This window comes from Lissotriton helveticus, chromosome 7 (genome assembly GCF_964261635.1).
Source record: "Lissotriton helveticus chromosome 7, aLisHel1.1, whole genome shotgun sequence".
In the NCBI taxonomy this organism is placed as follows: domain Eukaryota; kingdom Metazoa; phylum Chordata; class Amphibia; order Caudata; family Salamandridae; genus Lissotriton; species Lissotriton helveticus.
Window position 1 is genome coordinate 1154871967 of NC_136068.1, and position 26114 is coordinate 1154898080.

Here is a 26114-nt window from a genome sequence, read left to right on the forward strand (position 1 = left end):
TGTTGCCTTGGAAATTAGTATGAATGGCACCAAAAGAGGCAATACCATGGGAAGTAAGCAGCACAGCTGATGTAGGTGAGGGGTAAGAAGCAGAGTGCAGGATATACTTTTTTAGATTCAAACAGTTGTCATCGTCTGACACAGAGAAAGAGTAATAAGAAAGAGACCTGATAATGAAGATAGAGGGTCTAACTGAATACTTTTGGGATAACAGGACACAGCCACTTTCAGAAATTAGGAAGTTTATCAGGCAGCATACAATGACCCCTGTCACATCCCAGCTCCTCAGCAACTGCCAGCTTCCCAATCCTCCTGGATTCCAACACTCTAGAATACAGCAGTGGAAGCATCAAGTTGCCAGGATACCACACATCCCCCTTCTTTCATACAATAAACAGTATAATTAATATATTCATACATCAAATATAGAGCTACTAAACTCTTCATAACTAACATTCAAGAGTTAAAAATACAATACGCATGTGTTCACCAACTCTCCTCAGTTCAGACAACTTGGCATAACCTTTCATCACCCTGTTACCCGCACACACCTTCTGATGCACAATGTCTTCCAAATTCTTTTTTTCATTCCTTTCATTATGTCTCTGAACATATACAGCTTGACACTTCTCTCTCTTCTTATTTGACTTCCCACAAATACAACTCAAGATACCTTTGACTTGACCCTCCTTGCTGACCCCTCCACTGCACAGGGCACTCTACATTTAAGTAGAAGAAACTGAGACTCACCTGTCAAAGTGTGGAGTGGTCCTATAGTCCACATAATATCTTTAACCTGACTCCTCCAACAAGGCTCATTTGTCACTACGAACTGTAGGCTTTCTCTCAAAACGCGGTTAAAGCGTTCCATTAAAGTGTTCCCCATAGAATGGTACAATGTGGTCCTACAATGCTTAATTCCCCTCTTTTCCAGGAAAGACCCAAACTCTTCTGAAATAAATTGGGGACCACTGTTGGTCAGTATGGAGGCAGGTCAACCCTCTTGTCGGAACACCTCCTCACAAAAAGCAACCACCGTTAAAGCCTTTACTTCACTCAAAAATAGCACCCCTGGCCATTGCGAGAAACAATGCATCATCACCACTGCATACCTTTCACCCACACCCAAACACTCAAAGGGACCACATAGTTCCTTTGCCAGATTCTCCCATGTTCATTCAAGTAGGGCTGTGGATGTGGGTTTTCATTCACTTGTTTCTGGTGATAAGGGTTCAAAATCATGCCCAATGCTTGTTGTTCTTTCCACCTAACAACGATCTCCCCTTCACAACCATATAAATCTTTCCCATTGCCTTCCTATCTTAAAATTCTACTCCTTCATGGAAATATCCTAAAACTGGAAATTTATCCCCACAATACCCTTGGGTTCAGCATCTGGGGAATACATTTCACACGAATCCAATCCTTCCCATGTCAATTTTTCAATGATGGTAAACGGTCAGCATGAATCAACCCAAAGGTATTTAGACAGAATATCGAGTTGGAAATACCAACTTATTCAAATATCGAGTTGGAAATATCGTGTCACAAAAATATCGACAGCAAGAATATCGTGGTCAGGAATATCGGATTAGGTAAGATATCGTTTTCAAAATACAGAAGTCAATATAGTTTGCAAAAATAAAATTGTTTAAAATATCGATTTTGTTATTAGTGTTATGTAATTTAGTTTATATTTTAAATGTATGTGATGTATGTGTTTTTGTATGAGTATTCTTTATGTTTTTAATATATGTGTTACATTTTTAGTAGTTATCAATTTTATTTGAAGTAGTATTTTGCATTTTTGTGTTCTGTAGCGAGTTGTGTGTTAATAGGGGAGTAGAGTGGGAAGTAATTTAATTATAATAATTAATAACTATTTTTATTTATTAATATTAATTTATTTGAGATTTTGTAGTATTAATTGAGGGAAGACATGTATGTGTAATTAATTATTGATTGGTTGTTAATTAAAATCAATGACATAATTGGTAATTAAGTATGATAATTGTGTAATTTGTTTTAGGTGCGGGTTGTGGAGTTTATTGAGGTAAAGGGTTGGAAGTAATTTTTGATTAATTAATAATTTGTTGTTAATTTATATTCATTAATTGATTGGTAACAAATTATGGAAATGTTATGATTCATTTTAGGTGCAGGTTGTGGCTTTTATAGGAGTAAAGGGTGGGAAGTAATTTATGTTTAATTGATTAATAATTCGTTGTTAATTAATTTTATTTAATTGAAAATTAAATATGGAAATTGTGTAATTTTAGGTGTGGGTTGTGGGGTTTATACGGGTAAAGGTGGGACGCAATTTATGTGTAATTAATAATTAGTTGATCATTAATAATAAATAAATGATATATAATTAGGGTATTTGTTTATATTTTTTGTGTGTGGGTTTTACTGTTAAGGGGGACAGTGGGGAGTAAATTAATTGTACTTACTTTATAATTATTTGTTAAATACTATTAGTATTTTAATTGAAAATGAGTTTTAATTGTGTAATAAATTTTGTTACAATTTAATTTTAGCTGTGGGTTGTGGATATTATAGGGGTAAAGTCTGGAAAGTCAATTAATTTTTATGAGTTTTAATTTGTTTTTAATTAATCATATTTCTTTGATTGGTAATGAATTATGTTAAGGATTTTTTTTATTTAGATGTGGGTTGTGAATTGTGTGGTGTTATAGGGTAGGAAATAAAAAAAAGTATATTTCTGTAATAATTAATGTTTTTGTTTCTAAATAATATCTAATTAAAAATATTTGTTTGTTTGGAAGTTAATTTTTATTGTATTTAATATAATATTAGTAGGTTTTTGTCATATATATGTAACATTATATTATGTGTTGTTAAATATTTTTGAATATTAGATATATTTGTATTTAAATGTTTAATATTTATATGTTTTTTTGTTTAAAAAATATTGAAATATTTTTGTTGTTAATATTTTGTTTGTTTAAATTTTTAACTGCCTGGACTGAGAATATTAATTGTTACCCCCACCCCCCAACTATCCAAAACTTTCCCTACTGTGGAACTCACTGAAGTGGGAATAGTAATTTTTACCCCTCTGCTATCACTACTATTCAACACTTTCCCTGCTGTTGCACTCATAGGAGTGGCAATAGCAATTTTTACTCCTCCACTATCCAACACTTTGCCTACTCTTGCACTGATTGGTATGGGAATAATATATTTTATCCCACCACTATCCAACACTTTCCTTACTGTTGCACTCACTGGAGTGGGAATAGTAATGTTTAACCCTCCGCTATTCAACACTTTCCCTACTGTTGCACCGACTGGTGTGGGAATATTAAATGTTATCCCTTTGCTATCCAACACTTTCCCTACTGTTGCACTCACTGGAGTGGGAATAGTAATTTTCACCTCTCCGCTATTCATCGCTTTCCCTACTGTTGCACTCACTGGAGTGGGAATAGTAATTTTAACCCCTCTGTTATCCAACACTTTCCCTACTGTTGCACTCACTGGAGTGGGAATAGTAATTTTTACCCCTCAGCTATCCAAAACTATCCCTACTGTTGCACTCACTGGAGTGTGAATTGTAATTTTTACTGCTCCGTTATCCAACACCATCCCTACTGTTGCACTCAATGGAGTGGGAATAGTAATTTTTACTTCTGTGCTATCCAACACTTTCCCTACTGTTGCACTCACTGGAGTGGGAACATTCATTTTTACCCCTCCGATATCCAACACTTTCCCTGCTGTTACACTCTCAGGAGTGGGCAATTTAAGTTTGAAGATTTTAAATAGGTTAATTTATAATAGAATGTTTTTATTAGATTTTATGTAATTAGTATAATATATATATATATGTATATATATATATATATATTTATATATATGAATATATATATATATATAATATATATATTTCTTTATTTATTTTTAGCACATTTTAATATAATTTCAAAATTATAAAATAAATGAAAATTAATAATTTATTAATTGTTTTAAAGTTAATATATATTAATTTATTTTTATGTATGTGTTTAGCTTTTTCCAATGAATGTAATTTGTCATATTGTTTTTTAATTTATATTAAATCTACTTTATTTTTATATTGATTGTATTTAACATATTCAATATTTATTATTTTATACATATATAAAAATCGATGTTTTTTACAACTATATTTTTTACATCGAGTCAATATTTTTGTATTCTATATTTTTTCATCGATATTTTTTACATCGATATTCTGTCAGTAAACCCAACTAAAACATGTACGTCTTTGCCCTTCACCTTTGCAGCACATTCAGGTGGACAAACTCTTCTCTAGCCTCCCTTAACTGACCAGTAAGTTGTGGTTTCTTCTCACTGACCATCATCACTTCAATCTCCCCCTCATTGCTTGATTCAAAGTCCATCTCATTCCCTAGTACTTCCTGTCCATTCACCAGTTTAACAGTTCTCCTGGACTTACAGAGGTGACCCACCTTTTTAAATTTCAAACACCTTCCCTCAGCAGCCGGACAATTGATGGCCCCAGCCATGTGTTGCTCACTACCACATCTATAACACACTGTCTTTTTCACAAACTTTTGGGTATTGCCTACTCTCTTCTCACCTTCCTTACCCTTACAAAGGATTTCTTCACCACATTCACATCACACGCATTTTCCGATTCGCTTGCTCTCTTAACAGCAACACGTCCCAATTCCTTGACATAGCAAAAGGTATTCCCCATCCACTTCTATAGTCTCATCTACAGGAGGGTCTTTCAGTCCCAACAGTTTCTTCTGGATCTTACTATTGTTTGTCCTGTTAATCTTCTTATCTCTAATAAGTTAACCTCAGAGATCTCTGAATTTACATGAAACAGCCAACCTTCTCGGGGCTGCTAGATACTGCTCAATAGTTTCCCCCTGTGCGTTGGAAAAAAACTTGTGTCTATTGACCACAATGCTAATGTTCCTGCCAAACTTCTCTTCCATCGCTCTCATCACATTTTTGTACTCATCATCCTCCTCATCAGACCCCTCACCTGCATTTCTCCCTTTCATTACAGGACTTGGCAGAGTCTTGAGAACCTTTCTGCCTTCCAGCCCCAAATTATATTTTAGAATGGGCAGTTTTCTTTTTGCCAACAAAACCATCTCCTCCTATAGCCTCCAAATAGGTTACAAACCTGTCCTTCGTCTTCCCATCCCATACATCGAAGCCCTGGATCTTGTAAAAAGACTTGAGGTGTAGGTATTGATTGCGTTGCCATGACTGAACAATCGAGATAATATTTTTCTTAAGTGATTTTTTGTTTCCACTCCAAACTATAAATACTTTATTACAGTGGGTCTGCACCCTAACCTCCTCAGCCTTAATTGCTACTCAACCATTGCAGGCCAACACTTTAGCTTCCCTTAATTCCCCACCCAGCACAGTAAAACTTATATAACAACCTTTCCCCCCAGAGCAAGTGATCACAAGTCACAGGTATTTTCAAATAGTAAAAGTACGGTAGGTATTGTACTGTTGAGGAGACAATGCTTAACGTTCATCAACGACTATCAAACTTCACCTGGAACCAGTGCTTTGGTAGCGTGTTGCACAACTGCTCATATGACTTTAAGGTTTATGCGAATTCTCTTCGTGCTTTCCCTACATACCGCAGATAAACGTTTTAGTACACCATTGCTACACTTCCCACAGTCACCTGGGCTACTGCAGGTTAGCCTTCCAACTATTTTAGGTTTCCCTAGTGTCCACTTACAGCCTAGATTGCCACATCCACTAGGATTCCCTGACAGAACAATGGGCAGGGCAACATCTCATCCAACGTACTTAGCTCATATATTTCCCCTTCCCAATTAGACTTCTGCCAATCACAGTCATGAAGGACATCACCCTGCTGCAGAAGGTAGCCTGTTCCTTCTTCTTGTATGTTTCCTGCCCTGTCCCACTTGTTACTCGAGGCTAGATTATGCCTACAATCGAGTTTACCTTCTTTCCAAGACCTCGCTGCCTCCCCTGTCTCTACCAGCGTATAACGATGACCCTGCTGAGCGGCACTCGGCTACCAAGCAGTTCTCCCTAATCAGACGAGGCACACACAAGCTGTGCTTCAATATGAGTGAAACCCCATTGCATCGCTCCCAAAAAATATGGGTGCCGGACAATAATTATGTTGAATACAGGGCTCGTGTACACTGTACTTCTCAACGAGACTTGAATGGTGCTCCATGCACACACAAGTCTGGTGCACAGTGCCTCGAACACCCCTTCAGGATGCCAGCAACACCGACTCACATGCACCTCCAAAGCACACACACTTCCCTGAGGCTCGATAATGCCTCTGATAATAGCACATCGCGCGGCATCTGGGACCACGTGCACTTTTCAACACACAACACTACTGGCGGCACTAGGACCAGCATATTCCTCACGTGCCCTCAGCATTCCTCTCTGGTCACTGGTTCAAAGCTCCTCATGCATCCATCCGAGAGCCCTGCTCACCCCTCCCCCCTCTCCCAGTGGCTGCACCCCCCCAAGTGACCTCAGGATCCCTGCCACTCCCTAGGCCCCAGGCCACCGGTGAGGCAGGTTGGGAGGAGGTTGGTAGGATGTCGGAAGCAGTCGGTGGGTACCCCAGGGTGCCCTAAGGTAGGGAGAAAGAGAGGAGTGGGAGGACGCTAGAGGGTATGGACAACCAGGCATCCCCTTCCCCCCGCCATTGTCCCAGTCATAAGTCATAAGGCCTTGCAGCACCTTTAGAACTGGGTCCCTGTAGACAAGAGCCTCCAGGACGACTGGGCCCCAGCAGAGCCTAGCACTCCCGCAGAGGAAAAAGCCTTTAGCAAGCCCTTAGTAAGTGCAACTAGAGACGGGTTGTCTCTGGAGAAGGCAGGGATAATAACCACTCAACGGAATGTGGGGAGAACACAGAGAGTACATGAAGAGAGTACATAATAAGAACAAAAACTGAATCCAAACCAGACAAGGGAAACAGTTACATCTCAGGTAGTCATCAAGTGTACTCACCAAAGAATGCTAAAACATTCAAGGCTATCCAAAACACTCTAAACACTCAAGGCTATCCAAAAATATATCCAAAATCAAGGAGGCATACAGATCGCAACAGATATGAGATCAGGAGAAGAGAGATGGTTGATTACAACTATACACAGTAAGAGGAAAAAGAAGAGCAAAGGCCTCAGTGAGATCTCTAGTAACGAGAAGCAGTTCATGGAAGAAAGCATACTGCACCAGAGACTGGCAGTGTTGGATGACGCCCAAACTCAGAACTCCGGAAGGGGCAGGGGCAGCTTTCAGCCTAAGATCTACACACAATTTTCATTCTTAAAATATGCAGGGGCCGTGCTAAACCACAATAACGAAAGCTTGGGTGACCTTCCTTCCCCCCTTTGCCCAGTGACAATACATCACTCCAACCATTATCATTCAAACCACAATACAGAAAAAACAGTACACAAGGAGGGCGAGGGTGACAAAGGAGAATCAACTGTTACACGTCTGGATGGCCCTTAAGGGCCATCTTTAAAAATACCGAAGACTAGTGCACCTAACAAAGACCTCACAATTCCTTCAAAGCCAATACTGAGGGGTACATATCTTAGGTTAAACCAGGCTCCAACAAGAGTCTGTGGTGTCCAGCCTGAGCCAAGAATAGGTCAACCACTCGAACCTTCAGTCATAGTACTAACAGGAAGAGAAGGAATAAACCCTAAGGACTCGCAATACTCCATCAAGGGGCACATGTTTACCTCTACGGCCATCTCTTCCTCAACTACATACACAGAGGCCATCAACTCACCAGAAGAAGTTACAGCTCAGTGAACTATGACAAGAGATGAACAGAAGCCAACGGTTGAAGAGCCTATTTTTTTGTCAGTGGCACAGGTAGCTTCAGAACAAACTTACTCTACTTTGGAGTCTGACCTGGTTGCCCTGTGGCTCTCAAGTAGTCCTAGAGGAGAGGGAGAAGGACGAAGTGAAGTTAATAGAGGAACCCAGCGCCATAGGCTGGATGCCACAACATACTTTACAACTGAACCCTCAGGCATTGAGCCCAACCGATTTCCCAACAGTCCAAGAGGAATCATTCCAGCACAAGACTGGGGAGAATCAGAAGCACTAAACTTAGATCCAGTTAATAGCGGGCTAGACACATGGTCTGAACAAGAGGGGCACGATCCACCAAACATTTCTGTTGCCCTAGATGTCAAGTGGGCATCATAATCGTCCCAAGGAACCGGACTGGACAGACACAGGAAGACTTTGGTCATCCCTACTGGACACTATGCAGCTGCCCATCAAGGCAATGCACTTTTATTCGGATAAAATGGACATCCAACTAACTACTCTTAATTCAGCCATTCATGTCGCAAACATCAATCACAGACTTACAAACATGTCCAAACTGATCCACAGGGTGCAGGAAGAAACACAACTAATGCAAACACACTGCACCTGCTACACCATAGTGTCCACACTTCCAGCAGCAATGAAGGAACTGGTAAGTGACATCCGGAATGTAACTAACCACGCCAGGACGAACCCCCAAGGCCCCAAGGTACCTACAAAAAAAACAATATAAAGATACTCACCAGCGGATAAATAGCTCCCTAGGATAGGGGCAGGGCTGGTGGGTCCACTATCTGTCCAAGAGCCAGCTGGCTTAATACATCAAAGGCCCCAGAGGATCCGTTGGTTGAGATGTCCTGGGCAGAAAGGCTTAGCAGGAATGATAAAGCAAAAGAAGTGAGTGGCGATTTGGAACAAAGCTATCCCACACAACAGTCAGAAGGGGAACTATCAATAATACAAGCTACCAAACCACAAGGCCTGGAAAACGGACAAGGCAAGGAGAAGCTGACCCATAATTGCGAGAAAAAGAGGAAAGGGAGAATTAGGAAGAAGATTAGAACAGACTGCTTCCCCCCAGATAGATTGGAGCATGGGATAAAAAGCCCAGTCGACATTGTTAGCTGCGAACCCTTGCTGTTAAATACAGATAACAAAGTGGGCCCTTCGATCTCGATAATTCCCCATGAGACGCCCCATGAGAGCCAGAACCAGAGGCGGAAAGCCTCGGAGAAGAACCGCTCAAGCAAGAACACTTTACAGGAGGCAAAAGCTCACCAACCATTAGCAATAGCAACCGGGCTTGCATAATAAACAACAGAGAGGCACACTTATCTGCTCCTCCTAAAATTTCTGTCGGCCACAAGCAAGCTGCTAGGAGTACAGCCAGCCTTCCCAATCTCTCCCCACAAATAGTCCAGGTAAACCAGGCAAAGTATCTCCCCATTAATACTTTAAATCAAAAAAGCCGCTCAATTCTATTCATTCCTGAATTCAAATTGAGAGGCCAGGTGGACATTCTCAATAGAGGGAACATCCTGTGCCTAATTTAATCAATCAGGAGCCTGGTAGACATGAAATCCTCGGATCTTGAAGGAATTGATTTCAAAATCAATAAAGAACTCTCAAGTGGAGAGATGACCAAGGCAATTTGGGCCTCAGAGGAAACATTAAGAAGGATTCTCGCGGAAAAGGGCCAATTAAAAGCCTGCGGAATCAAAATTATTTTACACCAACAACCAGGCTACCCTGAACCTTTGATACCCAACATGCCAGATCAACCAGACCACCCATAGGCCAGAATTGTCCAATCAGTCCTCAAAGAGGCACGTAGAACGGACGTGCAACCATTAGGAGGGAAAAGTCAGGACAGAGTAACTCCACAGGATGACTAGACCTGGTTAGCCAGGACAATAAATTCACAAGGAGAGAGTGCTTGATTTAACTTGACTCTAGCCCCTGTGGGAGGCCCACAACTCCGAATTTGCTCGTGGAACATAAAAGGCCTAGGAAGCAAGGCGTCGGACATAGAATTTTTTTCTTATACCCAAGGCTTTGACCTAATTCTAATGCAAGAGACTTGGTTGGAAGCACCTCAGCACCTACTAGGCTACAAAATCCATCACCTACCAGCAACCAAAGGAACCAAATTTGGGCACCTGAAGGGCGTCCTATCTATCTACTCATCAATAAGCACTATAATGGGGACAAGAGAAGTAGATTCCATCTCAACCCCAACAAATGGGCTCCAAATTATTGCAGTAGACTTAGGAGAAGGCAAAGCTAAACAATAAATCAGAATACTAGCGGTTTATATCCACCCACGAGACAAAGTTAAAGGAGTCAAAATGGTGGGCACGGAAATAACCAGATTATTCTCGGAAGAATCCACACCTAACCTTTTCCTGTCTGGGGATTTGTACATGCATCTATTGGGACCGCAAAAAAGGGATAACGATCTGGGGGAGCAATTCACGGCTTGGAAGATTCTCAGCCAGGAACAGGGCAAAAAGATAAATCGGTCAGCTCCTACCAGGAACTTCATACAGGACATAGAGCATCTGAGCCTCGTGGCACTAAATGGTCGCTTTCCAGGAGATCAACTGCTCGCGGCAACCTACCATAAAGCTACGGCAAGCTCTACAATAGATTACACTTTTGTTACTTTACAACTGTTTAGCAGGATCTCTAGTTTCAGAATCGGAACAAAAGAGCATAGCGACCATCAGCCCCAGGAAATTTCGATATGCATAAAAGGGCGGCCCCTGGATCTCCCAGTGGAGGATCCAGCGTCTGTTCATACCGTGAACTTAAAAAGGCTTACGTGTAAAACTACTCAACCAGACAAACTGCAAGCCCTAGCTAAGTCAATCTGGGAAAATCAAGCAGAGGCACATAGTAATGTGAGAACCTGCTGGGAAACTCACCACAAAATTAGGGGATCAGTACTCTAAAAGATCAGGCTGTCCCTCTTTTTGTAGGGGAACACCAAAGCCCCAGCTTGCAAGCTCACGGGCAGGAAATCAACTTAACCATCTCCCTATTCACAAAATACCGAATTTGCGGGCCCTCAACAAAGACATAAACAATACTCTACGATGGCTAAGACAAAGGGACAATGAAACAATACTGCTTAAAGCCCTCGCACAGCTAAAAGCAACAAAGAAAAACTTTATCTGCTAGCAAAAAGGGAAGCAGAAGACATATGGTGGGCCACGCTCTTGTACGCCGCAAAGACAGACCAAAGCGCAAGCTTTTGGCAAACAATAAATAACCTAGGTAATGCCAACATGGAAGGTATCAACTCTCACCTAACAGATGAAACTTGGGCGAGACACCTCTTGGAGCACTTCACCTCAAAGGAGGAAAGTCTTGCTACAGCAAAACTGGGGTCGGGTCAGCACGACAAATGGAGTCCCTATGGAAACACCAGCAGAACACCATTAAGCATCCCTCACTTTACAAATTTGCAGATTAAAAACCGAATAGCCAAAGGCAAGCGTGAGGCCACACCGGGCCCCAACGGGATTCCCCCCATCTTATTCAAAACTGACTACTGGGCGGCCGTGTTACTATTGGTGTTTAAACCCATAGGAGGCGGGGGCATTACACCAGACTCCTGGAAAGGCTCCATAATATCTCCAATTTATAAGAAGGGAGATAAGAATAAAGCAACCAGCTACCGACTCGTAACCTTAATTGATGTTGAGGCGAAATACTATTCCGGTTTCCTTCTGGATGAAATAACATCATGGCCAAATGAAAAATCCCTTATACTTATTAACCAGACCGGCTTCTGTAAAGGCACAGGGACCATCACAAATCTAGTCGCCCTAACGCTACTGATGAATGGCGTCTAAGCAGCAAAACTCCCCCTCTTTCTTTGTTTCATTGATTATTGCGCCGCATTTCACAGCACTGACAGGAACAAATAATGGGCCAAACTAGAGAAGATGAAAACACCAGCAGCGCTATTAAAGCAGATAATTCTCCCACACACCAACACATTGGTTCAAGTAAAGCTAGGAACTGGCAAATTCCTGTCAAGGAAAATACCAACAATGAGGGGATTGAAACAGGGGTGCATGCTGGCCCCTATGCTTTTTAACTTATTTATGGCAGACCTTTCTTCGGAATTAAACATCAGCATCTCACACGCGCCCAGGTTAGGGGGGCTGTCACTTTCTAACCTACTGAACACCTGAAAACGTTGTATTGATCAGCTGAACTCTGATTGGCCTTCAGCACCTGCTAAACACAACTATCAGTCATGCAGCATCTAATGGTCTAACTTTCAACTTAGAGAAGTCGAAGGTCATGCGTTTCAACCCGGAAAAAAAACACATCCAGGTTTCACTGGTACCTGGCTGGTGCACCCATGGAAGCTGTGGCGAATACAAGTATCTAGGAGTGATAATTGACGACAAGGGTACCTTTAAACTACAGAAAGAAGCCATGAAATGGAGAGGCAACTTAATAGCGGTAGCTTTAACATATATTAAACTTAAAACCGCCCGACCAAGCTTCAACTCACTACTACAGGTTTTACAAGCAAAGCTAATCCCAGCTATCACCTATGGATGCAAGTGCCTCAGGGGAAGAGATGGGGAGACTCTGGACCATACCCTGTCGAGATCATGAAGAATAATCTTCAGTCTCCCAAATTACATCTCTCCCGCCCAAATCAGGCTGGAGCTACAATCTCAAAAAATATCTCAAATTGGTGCCTACCTGAAATGTTGGCATAGGATCAGAAGGTCTGAACAAAGCTCTTTGAATTTCCACCTATGGAAAGAGATAAACACAAGCAAGGCCTGCATAGCAAGGGACTAGCTGACAGCATCTATAAACCGTCTAGGCGTGAAGGAGCTCTGGACAACTCCGGGAGCGCAAAACAGCTTTAAGACTTTGGTAAAGAAGACAGTGAAAAGGCTGTCAGTAGTAGCGGACAAAGAATCGCTCAGGAGAAGGGCCCATGGATGGTGCGTGCTGCAGAGCTACACAAGACCCTTCCAGCAAAATTATTTAGGTGCTGGCTTCAACAGGAAATCAAAATAGAAATATTTTCGGTCCCGAATGGGTATCATTCCTGTCCTGCTGCAACTTCCACCATGGAAGCGATCTTCGGAAAGAACTAAGGGGCTCATTACGATGGTGGGCGGATCGCCACTGCTGGGCCGGCGGTGGCCTCCGCACCGCGAGCGTAATCTTAAAAACCGCTGGTCAGATTATGAAGGCGGTGGTGACCGCGCTGGCGTGAAAATCCACCTGCCACTTTTCCGCCTGTAGTAATCTGCCCGCAGGCCAGGTTTTTCAGCCATCCAGATTAGGATGCACGCGGAAGCTAGCTTTTCCGCGGCGGTCTCTCCATTATGGAAAGGCTGGCGGGGATTGTGTTTGGAGCACCATTGTGGGCCCCCCCCATGTTGGGGCGGTGTGGGTTCACTGGGGAGTACCATGGTACCCCCCTACTTTTCACTGCACCAAGTGGCAGGCACAGTGCAGTGCCTGCCACGTAATGCAGTGAAATGCACAGCATGCTCGTTTTCGAAACGCAGCGATGCTGCTGCCAGCACCGCCTGCCACAGCCTAAACGCTGCAGAATGCGACCGCTGTGGTGGCGGGCCCATCATAATTCCACGGGCGGTACCGCTGGAAGAATGGCGGTCGGACCCAATCACTGCCATGCGTGCGGCGGTCACATCATAATATCATGGGTGGAACCGCCGCATGCATGCCGGTCGAACCGAATCCCCGCTACCATGGCGGCTGGAAAAGGCCAACCGCCATCCTAAATGGCCCCTAAGTGCCGTCTTTGCGGGAAAGCAGAAGTGAGCATCATGCATCTAGTATGTGCCTGCCGAGAACTGGATCCTGCACATCGACTTCTTCTGAAAACAATCTTCAACACCAGGCGGATAAGATGCTGCATACATGCAGTAAAGGCTTGCCTTGGAGGAGGAGATGTACAGCTGGTGTGCCGGTTCATACAATTCATGGGCATTGTAGAGGAAAAAATTAGGAGATCCGGTGCACAATAACCAGCTTTTGAACGCAGGCTCACCACTACCTGGAACTGGCACTCTTTTTCAGGATACACATGATGCAAAAAGCCTTCCCTATCATACATCATAATAACCTCTAATTAAATATTGGGCATTTGACAGTTTATGGATCTGCAGCATCCCTATTATAAAATCTAACAGTGGGGCTGCTATATGACGTCAATATCCTTTTATAAAATAGTTTATTTTAAAACATACGCAACCCAGAGGCACCTTTTACTCACATACATTTGTCACAGGGTCCTTACGAGACTGTCATAAGAGGAAATTAAGAACCGCTCAAAGCATATCGGACAAACTGTTACTCTGTCTGAGCACAACATAAGCCAGCTGAACGTAATAAGCTGTGTACTCAACATAAACTATACCACAGCACTTTTTATTGTTGGACTTTATAAATGATTTAACTGCAGTTTTTATTTTGATGATCTTTTGCTGTTGAGCGATTTTGTAAAGGTTTTAATTAACTTATACAATAAAATTACTTACTCATGCATCCATGCAGCTTTGATACCCGTAGCTGAGGCTGTATTCCTGCCTCCTACTTCTGTGCATGTCGCAAACATAGCACCTCGGGCAGCTCTTACGTGTAAACACTCCAGCCAGCCTTTCCTCCCCAGCGCTTGAGCAGATTTCAAGCACTCCGGCCCGGCCATTCCTCACGCTGAATAATGTCTCACAATCACCTGTCACTGCCGTTTGTGAATAAACTCACCCGTTTGTCGCCTTCCAGAACAGAGTCTGACAGGATAGAGAATTATTCCAACTTTTTGGGACCAGGATCACATGTTCTTCACAGCAAAGCTCAGCCCTTTAACATGTACTTCCTCCACTGTGTCCTTTCCTTAGAATCCCATCCTTGTTGCCACTTTTAGCATGACAGGACACAGCCACTTATAGAAATTAGGAAGTTTATTAGTCAGCATACAACGACCCCTGTCACATCCCAGTTCCTCAGCAATTGCCACCTTCCCAAGCCTCCTGGATTCCAACACTCTAGAATCTAGAAATGAATGCATCAATTTGCCAGGATACAACAAATACCAGATGGGTAGGCGGAATATAATCATATCATTGTAAAATAACTTGACAAGTTATTTAATAGATAAGTGCAACTGAAAGGGGAGTAGTTTTAAACCCAGTGATATTCTACTTTTCGAGGAATAAGCCATTGCTTGGTGCTTTATAGGTGGAGGCAGTTGATTGGTTTCAAAATAAGAGCTTGATTTCAGGATAAGAGTTAAATAACCGATTCATGTAAGAAGAGAGAAAAGAAGGACTAGAAGTTATAACAGAATAAATCAAATAGTAGGAATCAGAAAGTGGAAAGGAAACACTGCACAGATTGGTAGTGTCTATGTTTTGCTACCTACTCTGATGCTGAGAAGCAGAGGCAGTGGCAGAAATGGACTATGTGATTGTTTGGGGGAAGGAGCATTTGCAAGCATATTGCAAACGTTCTTCAGTTTTATGTCTCCTTGATACTCAGCTGAGGCAACAAGCCTAATTGTCTGTCGCCTGTCGAGTTTCAAGTTTATTTATTTATGATTTCGGAACTCAAATGAGATCCACATAAAAGATTGACAAATCAGATACAATTACATACAATCATAGATAAAATACAGAATCAAATTTAACATTTCCAACCTTTTAGTATAAAGCTAAGAAACTTTTGGAAAAGTTAAAAATGTTATAACAAAACATTTCATTGGGGGGGTTATAAATGGCATCTAAGAAAGAAGTAGCAGAGAAAATGCTTAATTGGAGACAGATAGGTCTCAACCACTTGCGCCTATGCGCAAGTAGAGCCGGGCACACAAAGAGGACATGATTAATATCTTGAGTTGAATTGTTACAAAGATCACATAAAGCTGAGGAGCCGTACCATCTGGACACAAGAAAGTTCAGAGGAAGTAAGTCCTGCCTCAATAAAAACAAGAATTGCGTACTCCATGGGGGAGATTCCAGGTGACGTATGGTTGGGTTTTTCTCATTAGGCAGGTATCAATAGCCAGATAGACGCCTTTCTTCAAGGTACGTGCTTCCCTATCCAACCTAAAGCTTAATTCCCAAGAGGCCAACTTCAAGATGGACTTCAGCTGATATGTAGATAAAGTGAATAGAACCGATTCATCAAGTTGCAAAAGATCAACTGCAGTTCGAAAGTTTTTTACAATTAACGAATATTCTTTAAAATTTCCTAACAACTCAGTTTTTATAAGATATCTTAAAGTACCTGAATCTCCCCTTGCAAGATTAAAAACCCAGCACACTATCCCCGCTAAACCCTGAACCCAACTACTACGTAGGCCAAATTCCAGTCTAAGTGCGGCTGTAGAGCTCGCAGTATTAACCATGGTTAGACTGCGCAGAATTTTGCCTTCCGTAGAGTTTAAAAAACCCCATGTTTTTAAATCAACTATTTCCGTGCCATAAAGTAGTGATGCTGGAATTTTAGCTCGATATACCTCTAACAAAATAGCAAAGTGCCTTCTGCCAGTAGCCTTATAGAGACTAGACTTTTGCCTTGGACAATTGCTTTCCGGGTGTTGTTAGCTATGTGAGCCTTCTCGCTTAGGTTACCAGTAACAACTTTTCCGAGGAAGACATAAGATTGTACCACTTCCAATCTTTGTCCTCCCATGGACCATGGGAAGTTCACATATTTCAACTTTTTCCTACCCGTCATGCACATTACTTTGCTTTTTGAGACATTTATCTTCAGATGGTGTGCCTCTGCATAATTATAAAGAGCATGCAGACGATTATTTAGACCTTTAGGTGTTAAATCTAGGATTAATATATCGTCTGCATACAATAAACAAACAATTGGGATACCCCCCAAGACCGGAGCTATTCCTTCACTTGCAGACAAAACATGGGGAAGATCCGCTATGTAGAGGGAAAACAATAGAGGGGCAATAAACAGCCTTGTTTTAACCCATTAGCTGTAGTAATTACTTGCGAAAGACCTCTTTCCCCACCTAACAGTACTCTGCACCAGGTATCCGAATGCAAAGCTCGTATTAACTCCAGGAGAGTGGATGGCATACCTATATTTAATAACTTCCTCCACAGCAAAGATCGATCTACTTTATCAAATGCTGTGGAGAAATCTATGAAGGCGCCATAAACTCTCCCTCCACGAACCTTGACATATTTCTCTGTTATAATCTGCAATGCGGTCAAGTTGTCTAAAGTACTTTGTCTTTGCCTAAACCCAGTCTGCTCAAAGGGCAAAATGTCATCCTTGGACACCCAATCGTTAATCGATTTAAGGAGGCATTTTGTAAAAACCTTGCCTATGGCATCCAAAAGGGCAATTTGGCAATAATTTTGTGGCACATCGCGGGCTCCTTTCTTGTGGAGGGGGACTAGTATACTCCCCCTCCAAGAAGGGAGAACTGTTTTACAAGAGAAACAGAAGTTAAAGACTGGGAAAAGAATTTTACTCCACATCTTACTATGTTGTTTTATGACCGAGATAGGAAGCTCATCCGGACCCATTGCGCCAGAAGAGCGCAAGCCCTTGATGGCTAGTTCAATGTCTTTCTCAGACGGTGGTCCGTAAGGAGAGTTGTCCACATGTGTTCTATCGTTTTCAGGGACCCAACCATTACTGGCATATAACTTCTCAATGTACCCAACCCAGATTTGCTCTTCAATGGGAATTGGTAGAGGTCTAGATCTTAGTCCACAACCCTCCCCAATTATTGACCAAAATATCCTAGCTTGACCCTTATGTGCCGCCTACCGTAGATTAATCCATAAGGTATCTTCTTTCCCCCTTTTTAAGTTAGCCTTCATCCTACTCCTCCTTCTTCTTAATAGGACTATTCTATGATATCTTTCGGGGTATATAAGAGATATTGCTCCCTTACCAATTTATTTATTTCAACATTAAGAAGCCGAAGACAACTAGGAATTACTTTAGGATTTTTTATAGGGGAAGGTTTTTTTGCGATAGAAATTACTTCATTCAAAAAATCAGCAAAACATATTAATTCACGTCCATCCCAGTGAGCCAAATTCTCCACAGCAGCCTTCAAGATACTCGCCAAGCCCCCAATAGCCTTAAAATTCCAGTAACATCTCCCAGAATTGGCTCCAAAATTTACCAGTTCACTATTTATGAGCCACGTATCCGTCGCGGGTGGGTTTAGATTTACAGTAATGGCAAGTACCTTATGGTCGCTAAGTTCTGTGTTGAATACCGACAAATCTTTCAGGAGATAGAAGGAAGTACAACTCACTACCACGTAATCAAGAATAGATTCACTATTGTTAGATTTATGTGTAAAATTTGCCGGAATATCAGAGGGGAGCCTTCCATTTATTATAATGCTATCTACCTCCAATAATTCCTCCAGTAATAATTTCCCTCTCTTGTTGGTCTTGATGTTACCAGGGAATAAAGCTTGCATTATCGGTAATGATTCCTCCTTAAGCTTATTCCTAAAGAACTCTAGGCTGCAATTAGAAATTTTACAATTAAAATCCCCTGATAACAATATGTGAGGGGGGAATTTAGAGTCTAAGAGATTTTGAATGAAGGAAAAGACCTTCTTTAGACCTACATTAAAACATGCATATGGAGGAATGTAAGCATTTATCAATACCAGTGATTTTCGTGGATCATCATTAACAAGATTTGACAATGTTATTGCCTGAAACAAATTATTAGAGTCTAAATAATGGACAAAGTTCCATCTTATCTTATTGGAGAGTAAACAAGCTACTCCGCCCTTGGCATGGCCTCTCCTAGAGGGAATGGCACTGCCGTCCAACACATAATAGTCCTTTACCACAAAAAAATTTCTCATCAACCCAAGTCTCCTGGAGACAAATCACGTCAGCTTCTAGTGTATGCAAGTATAGTAATTTTTCGGGACTGTTTTTTATTCCAGCCGTATTCCATGAAATTATTTTTAAATCAGTGTTAAAGATAGGAATACGGTTTAGGAATAAGGGTAGATTTACTTGACAAAAAGCCAGGCAACCAATTCCATTTAAGACTTTCTTCTACCAAATTTGGTTGACAAGGAAGGGGTTTTTTGTAAATCACATACCTTTCGTTTTTCGAGATACAAATTTTTAATTCATCAATTTTTGAGGACCAGTCTGTATTGCCTAAAGTTACAACAGGGAGTGGAGGCAAATTTATAAGACTTTCGTTGCGAGGTACCACAAAGAAAGGAATAACATCAATCCCCCTACTTTGTAGTCCTTCAGACCATTGTTAATATGGTTTACTACAAGTTTAGAGTAAAATCTAACCCTTGCTATCTTCCCAACCTCAGATTTCAAGATAGAAACTGCATCTATATCGTTAGTTTGAATCAATTTTAAACTTTCAATCCCCCGAAAGCAATTGAGGAGTACAGATCTGTTTATGATAAGATCCGTATCAAACAATGGAATAAAATCTAGAAAAACGGTATCTACACTTTCCTTTTCAGGAGCTGCATTTAACCGTTTAGAAACCCTTTCAGTTTCAATCATGTCAGAAAAAGGCTTAGCTAAAGGATTAAGAGCTGGTAATAAGGTATTGGATGGATTTATCTGTTCGACAGATCGGTAGCTGTTAGACAGCCCCATTGATTCAGTAGTTACTTGGTCAGATTTTATTTGCCCAATTAGATCTTGAGATAAGTTAAGCAAAGAATCTTGGGGGAGGTTTTTTACAATGTAAGTATCTAAATTATCATCAAAATTAATTTTCCTCTGTCTTTTGTTTGCGAATCTACGAATCGGTTTCCTCTTTTTCCCTCTATGCTTTTCTTGTATTCCTATTACTGCCTTTTTTCCTTCATTTGAGGGGTCCAAAGTATCCTCTTTCTCTTCGTTTATATGTGATTTAAATATAGGAAATAGTTCCTTATCTAGCCTTTTTTCAGGGTCAGACAGGATTTCTATTTCTTGGTCAACTTCGGAGATGCAGTGAGCTGCAGCTGCTTTTAATATAACTACCGGGGTATTCCCCGAGATAACAGCTACTTTCTTTCCATCGATATGTTGGGAATTCTTATCTTGTTCATTTTGGACTAAATCTAAGGCTTGTATGACGCTTTCAGACTCGTTTTCAGACTTCTTATCTTTACTTGATTTCGCATCTAGAAAGGATGGCCCATGGTGTAAACTAGAATCGATCCCCTGTTTACTATTTAATAATACCCTAAGTATCTGCGTTACCGTTTCTAACACACAGTCTGAGCCCCCAACAAATTTTTCTAATAGTAGTAAGATAAAAGATAGTAGATGTTCTAAAGAGATTAAAGAGTCGGAGATTTGATTATCGGGCCTAGTGGGGGAATTGGGATGAGTGTCAATCATATTGAAAGTAGGACTTGATGAAAAATTTACCTGGGATATGGAAAATTGTGATTTATTCGAGGGAGTACTGCTATATAGTTGCAGGCCTGGGGTTGCTACTACATTTTGAATGTTGGTTTGATCTAAAACTAAGTTGAGTTCAGAGTCAGTTTGTCTCTTATGGAGCTCTGTAACTATATCAGGTAGGGTGAAATCATTACCAGTAGTAACCAAAGGAGGAGACAAACCAGGGGAGACATTTAAGCCTTCCTCTGGGAAAGAAGGGGAATTATGCACTGGCACCTCAGTAGATTTGGTAGTGACACCATGAGGAGGCACAATGTTATTTTTGCTTAAAACCCCAGAAACATGCTTTAATTGCCTCTGTAGGTTAGGAGGATCTAAAGAACCACCCAACTCTATTTTGGAGACAAATTTCTTTTCTGAATGTACCAAAGCAATAGCATCAACCTGATTGCTATATCCTTTAATTTTAGGGTTACCTTCCTCTATACCATTACCATTAGTTTCTTCTGGCTTTAAACCCCCCGTCTGAACCTTGTCCTTTCCCCTTTCCCATAAACTGTATAATTGACATTTTCCCTTTAGCTGTAAAACGGAGGTATCTTTATTTCGTAGAGGGTTTGATTTTGTCTTAGAGCAAGTCCAACCCACTAATACACGTCCAGATCTTAATTTTTTTGCTGTCATTTTAGAACATATAGATCACCACTAGGAGCACCTAGAACCAGTGATGTTAGAAACCAGACAAAAATAAATAGCACAATGGCCGTACCCCAAATTGAGAAACCCTAGCTACAATAAAACAAGGGGGTTACAAAACACAGCTTAATTCAAGGACGTCTCTGTGGCATAAAGGCTGTAGAAATACATTTTTTCATATACCAAACAAATTAATATTACAGAAAATGCACTAAGGAGGGTGGGCCCAGCCCAGCCTACTCCAGCCTTGGAGGGCCTCAGAGGGCCCGCCCTTTGCCCGGGCTTAGCCCCGGGCTGAGTCCCGCGCGCGTCCCGCGATGCGTGAGAGAGGGCGTGGTTATATGTGGCACCTGGGGGCGGGAAGAGACACCAGGTGCGCTGTGTTGGTAAAGCGCTATGCACCCTGGGTCTCGCAGTCCCGGCCCCGGCAGCGACGATGGATGCACCAAAATGTTCTAGTCCTCCCAATCAGGCTCCGTGGCAGGTATGAGCAATCAGGCAAGGCAGTAAAGATGGGAGCCCAGTATTCACTATCCAACAGCAACGGCTGCGAGCGGCTCCCGCGAAGCGGGGGCCACGAACCGTAAATAGCCACACGGGAGCTGGGGGCAGGAAGAGACACCAGGTGCGCTGTGTTGGTAATGCGCTATGCACCCTGGGTCTCGCAGTCCCGGCCCCGGCAGCGACGATGGATGCACCAAAATGTTCTAGTCCTCCCAATCAGGCTCCGTGGCAGGTATGTCGCCTGTCATAGCTTCTTTTGAAATAGCTGAGTGCCACAAAGAGCTAATTTTTACTATAGGGCTCCTTATTTTTGGAGACAAAATGTACTGCAGACCTCATGTCAATACATTCTAAGATTATCAAGATTCAAAGTCACGATGCAATGTTTCTCAAGTTGGATCTATTAGGATTTAAACCTTCTATTCTGATACGTCTCCCAAATTTTTAGCATGTTATTTAAATTTATGTGGGGCTTGTGTTTGTTTTTTTCTCCCACTAAATGCTTAAATCCTTTTTTTGTAATTAAACTTCATAAAATAAAGACTGCTGCTGACAGTGTGTTTTTTTCTCTCTGATTAAGGTTTTCATCCTTGTTATCATACAAAATACCAATGGATAATGTCAAGTCCCTATCACAAGCTTTTTCTGCTTTGGAGGAAGGTAAGATAAAATTTCACATTGTCTAGTTGTCGTATATCAATAATTGAGTATTCTTGAACAGCTAAATAACTGAACTAAGACTAATAATGTAAGGAGTGTCTGGATCTAAATAGAGACGTCTTCCCAGATGAGAGTCAGTGGGGCAAATTTAATAACTGATTAATAAGTATGAGAAAAATAGATGGTGGTTACATAAACAGGGAGCTTCCCTACTGATTGCAGAACTAGTCTTGGCTTTAGCTTTCGGCATTGGTTGATGAGCAATTTTTTCTTAACAGTCATTGGAATTGGACAATGTAATGTAACGGCCGTGGATCGAGAGAACTTCTTTTTAAGGCCACATGACGACTGGAAGTGAGCAGAGGTTAAACCACTCCTCAAGAAGCCATCGGCCAACCCAACGGACCTGAAGAACTACCGGCCCATCTCTCTCCTCCCCTTTGCAGCCAAATTCACAGAGAGACTAGTGAACACCCAGCTGACCACCTTCCTGGAAGGAAACTCCATCATGGACGCCTCCCAGTCTGGATTCCGCAGCAACCACAGCACCAAGACCGCCCTCCTCACCGCCACTGACGACATCCGCTTGCTGCTCGACCAGGGACACACCGCAGCCCTCATCCTCCTTGACCTCTCGGCAGCTTTTGACACTGTGTCACATCGCACCCTTGCAGCCAGACTACATGACGCAGGAATTCAAGGAACCACCCTTGAATGGATCCAATCCTTCCTCTCCGGCAGAACCCAGAGGATCCAACTCCCCCCCCCTTCCGTTCCGAGCCCACGGAAATCAACTGCGGAGTCCCCAAGGGATCTTCACTAAGCCCCACGCTCTTCAACATCTACATGGCCCACCTCGCGGGTATTGTCAGACATCATGGGCTCAGCATTGTATGCTATGCCGACGACACCCAGCTCATCCTCTCGCTCACAAAAAATCCAGAAGACACCAGACTCTGTTTCCAGGAGGGCATGAAGAATGTGGCAGCCTGGATGAACAACAGCTGCCTGAAGCTAAACTCAGAAAAGAACGAGGTCCTCATCCTCCACCCCTGCACCTCCACCTGGGACAACACCTGGTGGCCCTCTGCCCTAGGAAGCCCAGCCACCCCCACAGACCATGCTCGGAACCTCAGCATCATCCTTGACTCCTCCCTCTCCATGAACTGCCACATCAACGCCATCACATCCGCTAGTTTCAACTGCCTGCGAATCCTCCGTAAGACTTTCAAGTGGATCCCCCCCGACTGCAGAAGAACCGTCACCTACGCACTCATCACTAGCAGACTAGACTATGGCAATGCCCTTTATGACAGAGTCAACAAAACTCTCATGCACAGACTCCAGACCATCCAGAATGCCACAGCCAGACTCATCCTTGGAACACCGCGCCGGGAGCACATGACCCAACACCTACGAGGCCTTCACTTGCTCCCCTTCGGGAAGAGGGTCACTTTCAAACTCCTCACCCACGCCTACAAATCCCTCCACAACATCGGACCCAAATACCTCAACGAGGGAGTATCCGCCCTGGCAGCGGTCCCCCACATCCGCAGAAAGAGGACCGGTGGGAGAGCCTTCTTTCACATTACAGCCAAAACCTGCAACACACTCCCTCTGGATATCAGACGCTCCCTGACCCTGCACAGGTTCAGGAAGGACCTCAAGACCTGGCTCTTCAATTGATCCGGAGACACCGCCCTTCCCCCCCCCCAGCGCCTTGAGGCCCTCACAGGTGAGTAGTTCGCTCTATAAACCCCTGATTGATTGATTGATTGACAGTGCTGTCTTCGACAAGATTACAGCTATTAAACTAAGTACTCAACGCATTCATTAAAAACTACCAATGTACTAGCCATAATTTACAAAAGTAGACTTTCTTATATTGTGGGCCACTGTGGAGCAGCCAGTATGTCCTCTAATAGGAAACAAGGACTCAGCTCCACATCTGAGCCGGAGTTTATTGTGCTTATTGCCCCTTTAACTCCCACTTCCTACCTGGCGTGACCTGGTATGCGGACTTCACAGATTACCTGGAATTTCTGTTTCTCTGTACCAGTATCTCAGGTGCTTTTTCCAGTTGGTTAGGAAAGTGGTTGGCTCTGGGGTCCTAGATCTTATAAGGATGGCCTCAAAAAAAGTGAACAGGGGGTGCAAGTGGTAGACACCACCACATCCCGCAGTGCTAAACTCTGCTATCTTGCATCAGTATGTGACCCCCCTCTCAGGACCGCTTCGGGTGGCGGTGATCCTCGTTTTGACTCTTGACACTCATGAGGTCCTACAGAAGCTTATGGATTCAACCCCTCACCCCCACATCAGGGAATGAGGAACCCTAATCTACTTTCTGAGGCCTTACATGCCTTAGAGACTTCTGAACCCAGGTGCAAAATGTCTTTGAGCCTCAGCAGCAGGTCAGGTCACCCATATTTAGGCTCCCCAAGTATGACACTATGTTCCAGGGAGACAAGAGACAAGCCCCCGAAGGGGCGACCTGACATTTTGCCCAAAGGGTATGGCATGAATCTAACCAGGGGAATATTAGGGTATCAAAAGATAATCTTGCACAATCAGATTGCTTTCTGCAAGTCAAGCAAGAAGTTATTACAGTACCATAAGGCTCTTCACAGCTCTGTCCCTCGGATAATATAGTGAAGGTGTTGACTCTATAAGCAAGAGTTACCCAATTTCCAATATCTATCCCCCCTTAACTGAAGGGAGATTGAAACACAAGGACAACGAGAGTGAAGGTTACATCCAGAGCCAAACGTCTAAAGTGGCAATCATAGTGTGTGAGGAGCATGGGTGACGTTCCTCCGTGAATGCTGGCCCTTAAATAATGCCTAGCCCTGGACCAGTTCTTCTCATTTGAATATCTTCAGCCACAAAAAATGTGGCATCAAGTCAAATAGAGGCACCCCCTCTTACGATAAACCCTGGGACTACTGGAGGAGAGGGTCAGTCATTGTCCCTGGCTTCCCAGAATCAGGACAACAGAGCCGCTTCTATGTTCCAAGAACATTTTTTTTAATTAAAAGACCTGAATGTAAACCAGGCAGTGTGTGCAACAGCCCTGGTTGCTAAGAAGCAGTGACGAGAGAAAAAATGTGCTCTTCCTTTGAGAACTTTTACACCTAAACAATCGAACCTCCAGGCTCAGCTATGGTTGAGTACCTAAAGAAATGGCCCCTTCCAAGAACATTGGTGGGAGTAGTTGTAGTATTCTCTGTATTGTGCCTCCCTGGCACCTGTAGTTAGAATCTCTCTGCCTGTATGTTCTATGGCTTTGTAGTAGAATGTTGCCTTCTGGCAGTTGATAGCTTTGTCTGCTCCCTGTCGCTGTGCTTCTCCTAAGCTGAATAAACCTGATCTACAAACTAACCTGTTGTCTAGCCTAAATCAATACTACAAATTTGTTGGCGACGAGGATGGGATTTTTGAAAGATGTCTTCCTGAGAGAGGGGTTTCCTTCAGTTGTCATGACTGACAATGGTGCCCAGTTTGTCAGTTGTGAATTTGAGTCTTTCCTTAAACAAGGAGGTGTGACACATAAGAAAAGTTCTCTTTACCACCCTCAGGCCAATGGCCTCGTTGAGAGGATGAACCGCGTTCTCAACAACTGTGTTCAGTGGGCCATTGCCAGCAAGTGTGTGGTTGAGAATGCTGTGCGTTCCATGCTATGGTTTTATCGTACTACTGCTCATTCTTCTACTGGGGTTTCCCCTTTTGAACTCCTCAGGGGTAGGAAACCTTCTACCAAAATTTGTCCGAGTTGGATGTCAAAGTGGGTAAAAATGAATGTTATGGATGGTATTGATGATTTTGTCAGAGACAATGTTTCTGAAGCTCAAAAGAAACAGAAAACCTATTTTGATGAACGGAAGAGATCTGCTGCCCATGACATTTGTGCTGGTGATGTTGTTCGGATCAAAAATCCTGTTCATGTCACTAAGGGTAGGAGCAAATTCTCTCAGCCACTTGTAGTTGATA

General features: G+C 42.6%; 1 protein-coding gene across 1 annotated transcript in view; it reads left to right on the plus strand.

The window, feature by feature from the left end:
- Positions 1-26114, plus strand: part of LOC144770057 (ATP-binding cassette sub-family A member 10-like) — a 1719125-nt gene that overhangs the window by 1649858 nt on the left and 43153 nt on the right. Inside the window, exon 37 of the mRNA XM_078654288.1 lies at positions 22045-22124. Coding sequence (XP_078510414.1) covers positions 22045-22124 — 80 coding nt within the window. The remainder of the gene's footprint in view (positions 1-22044; positions 22125-26114) is intronic.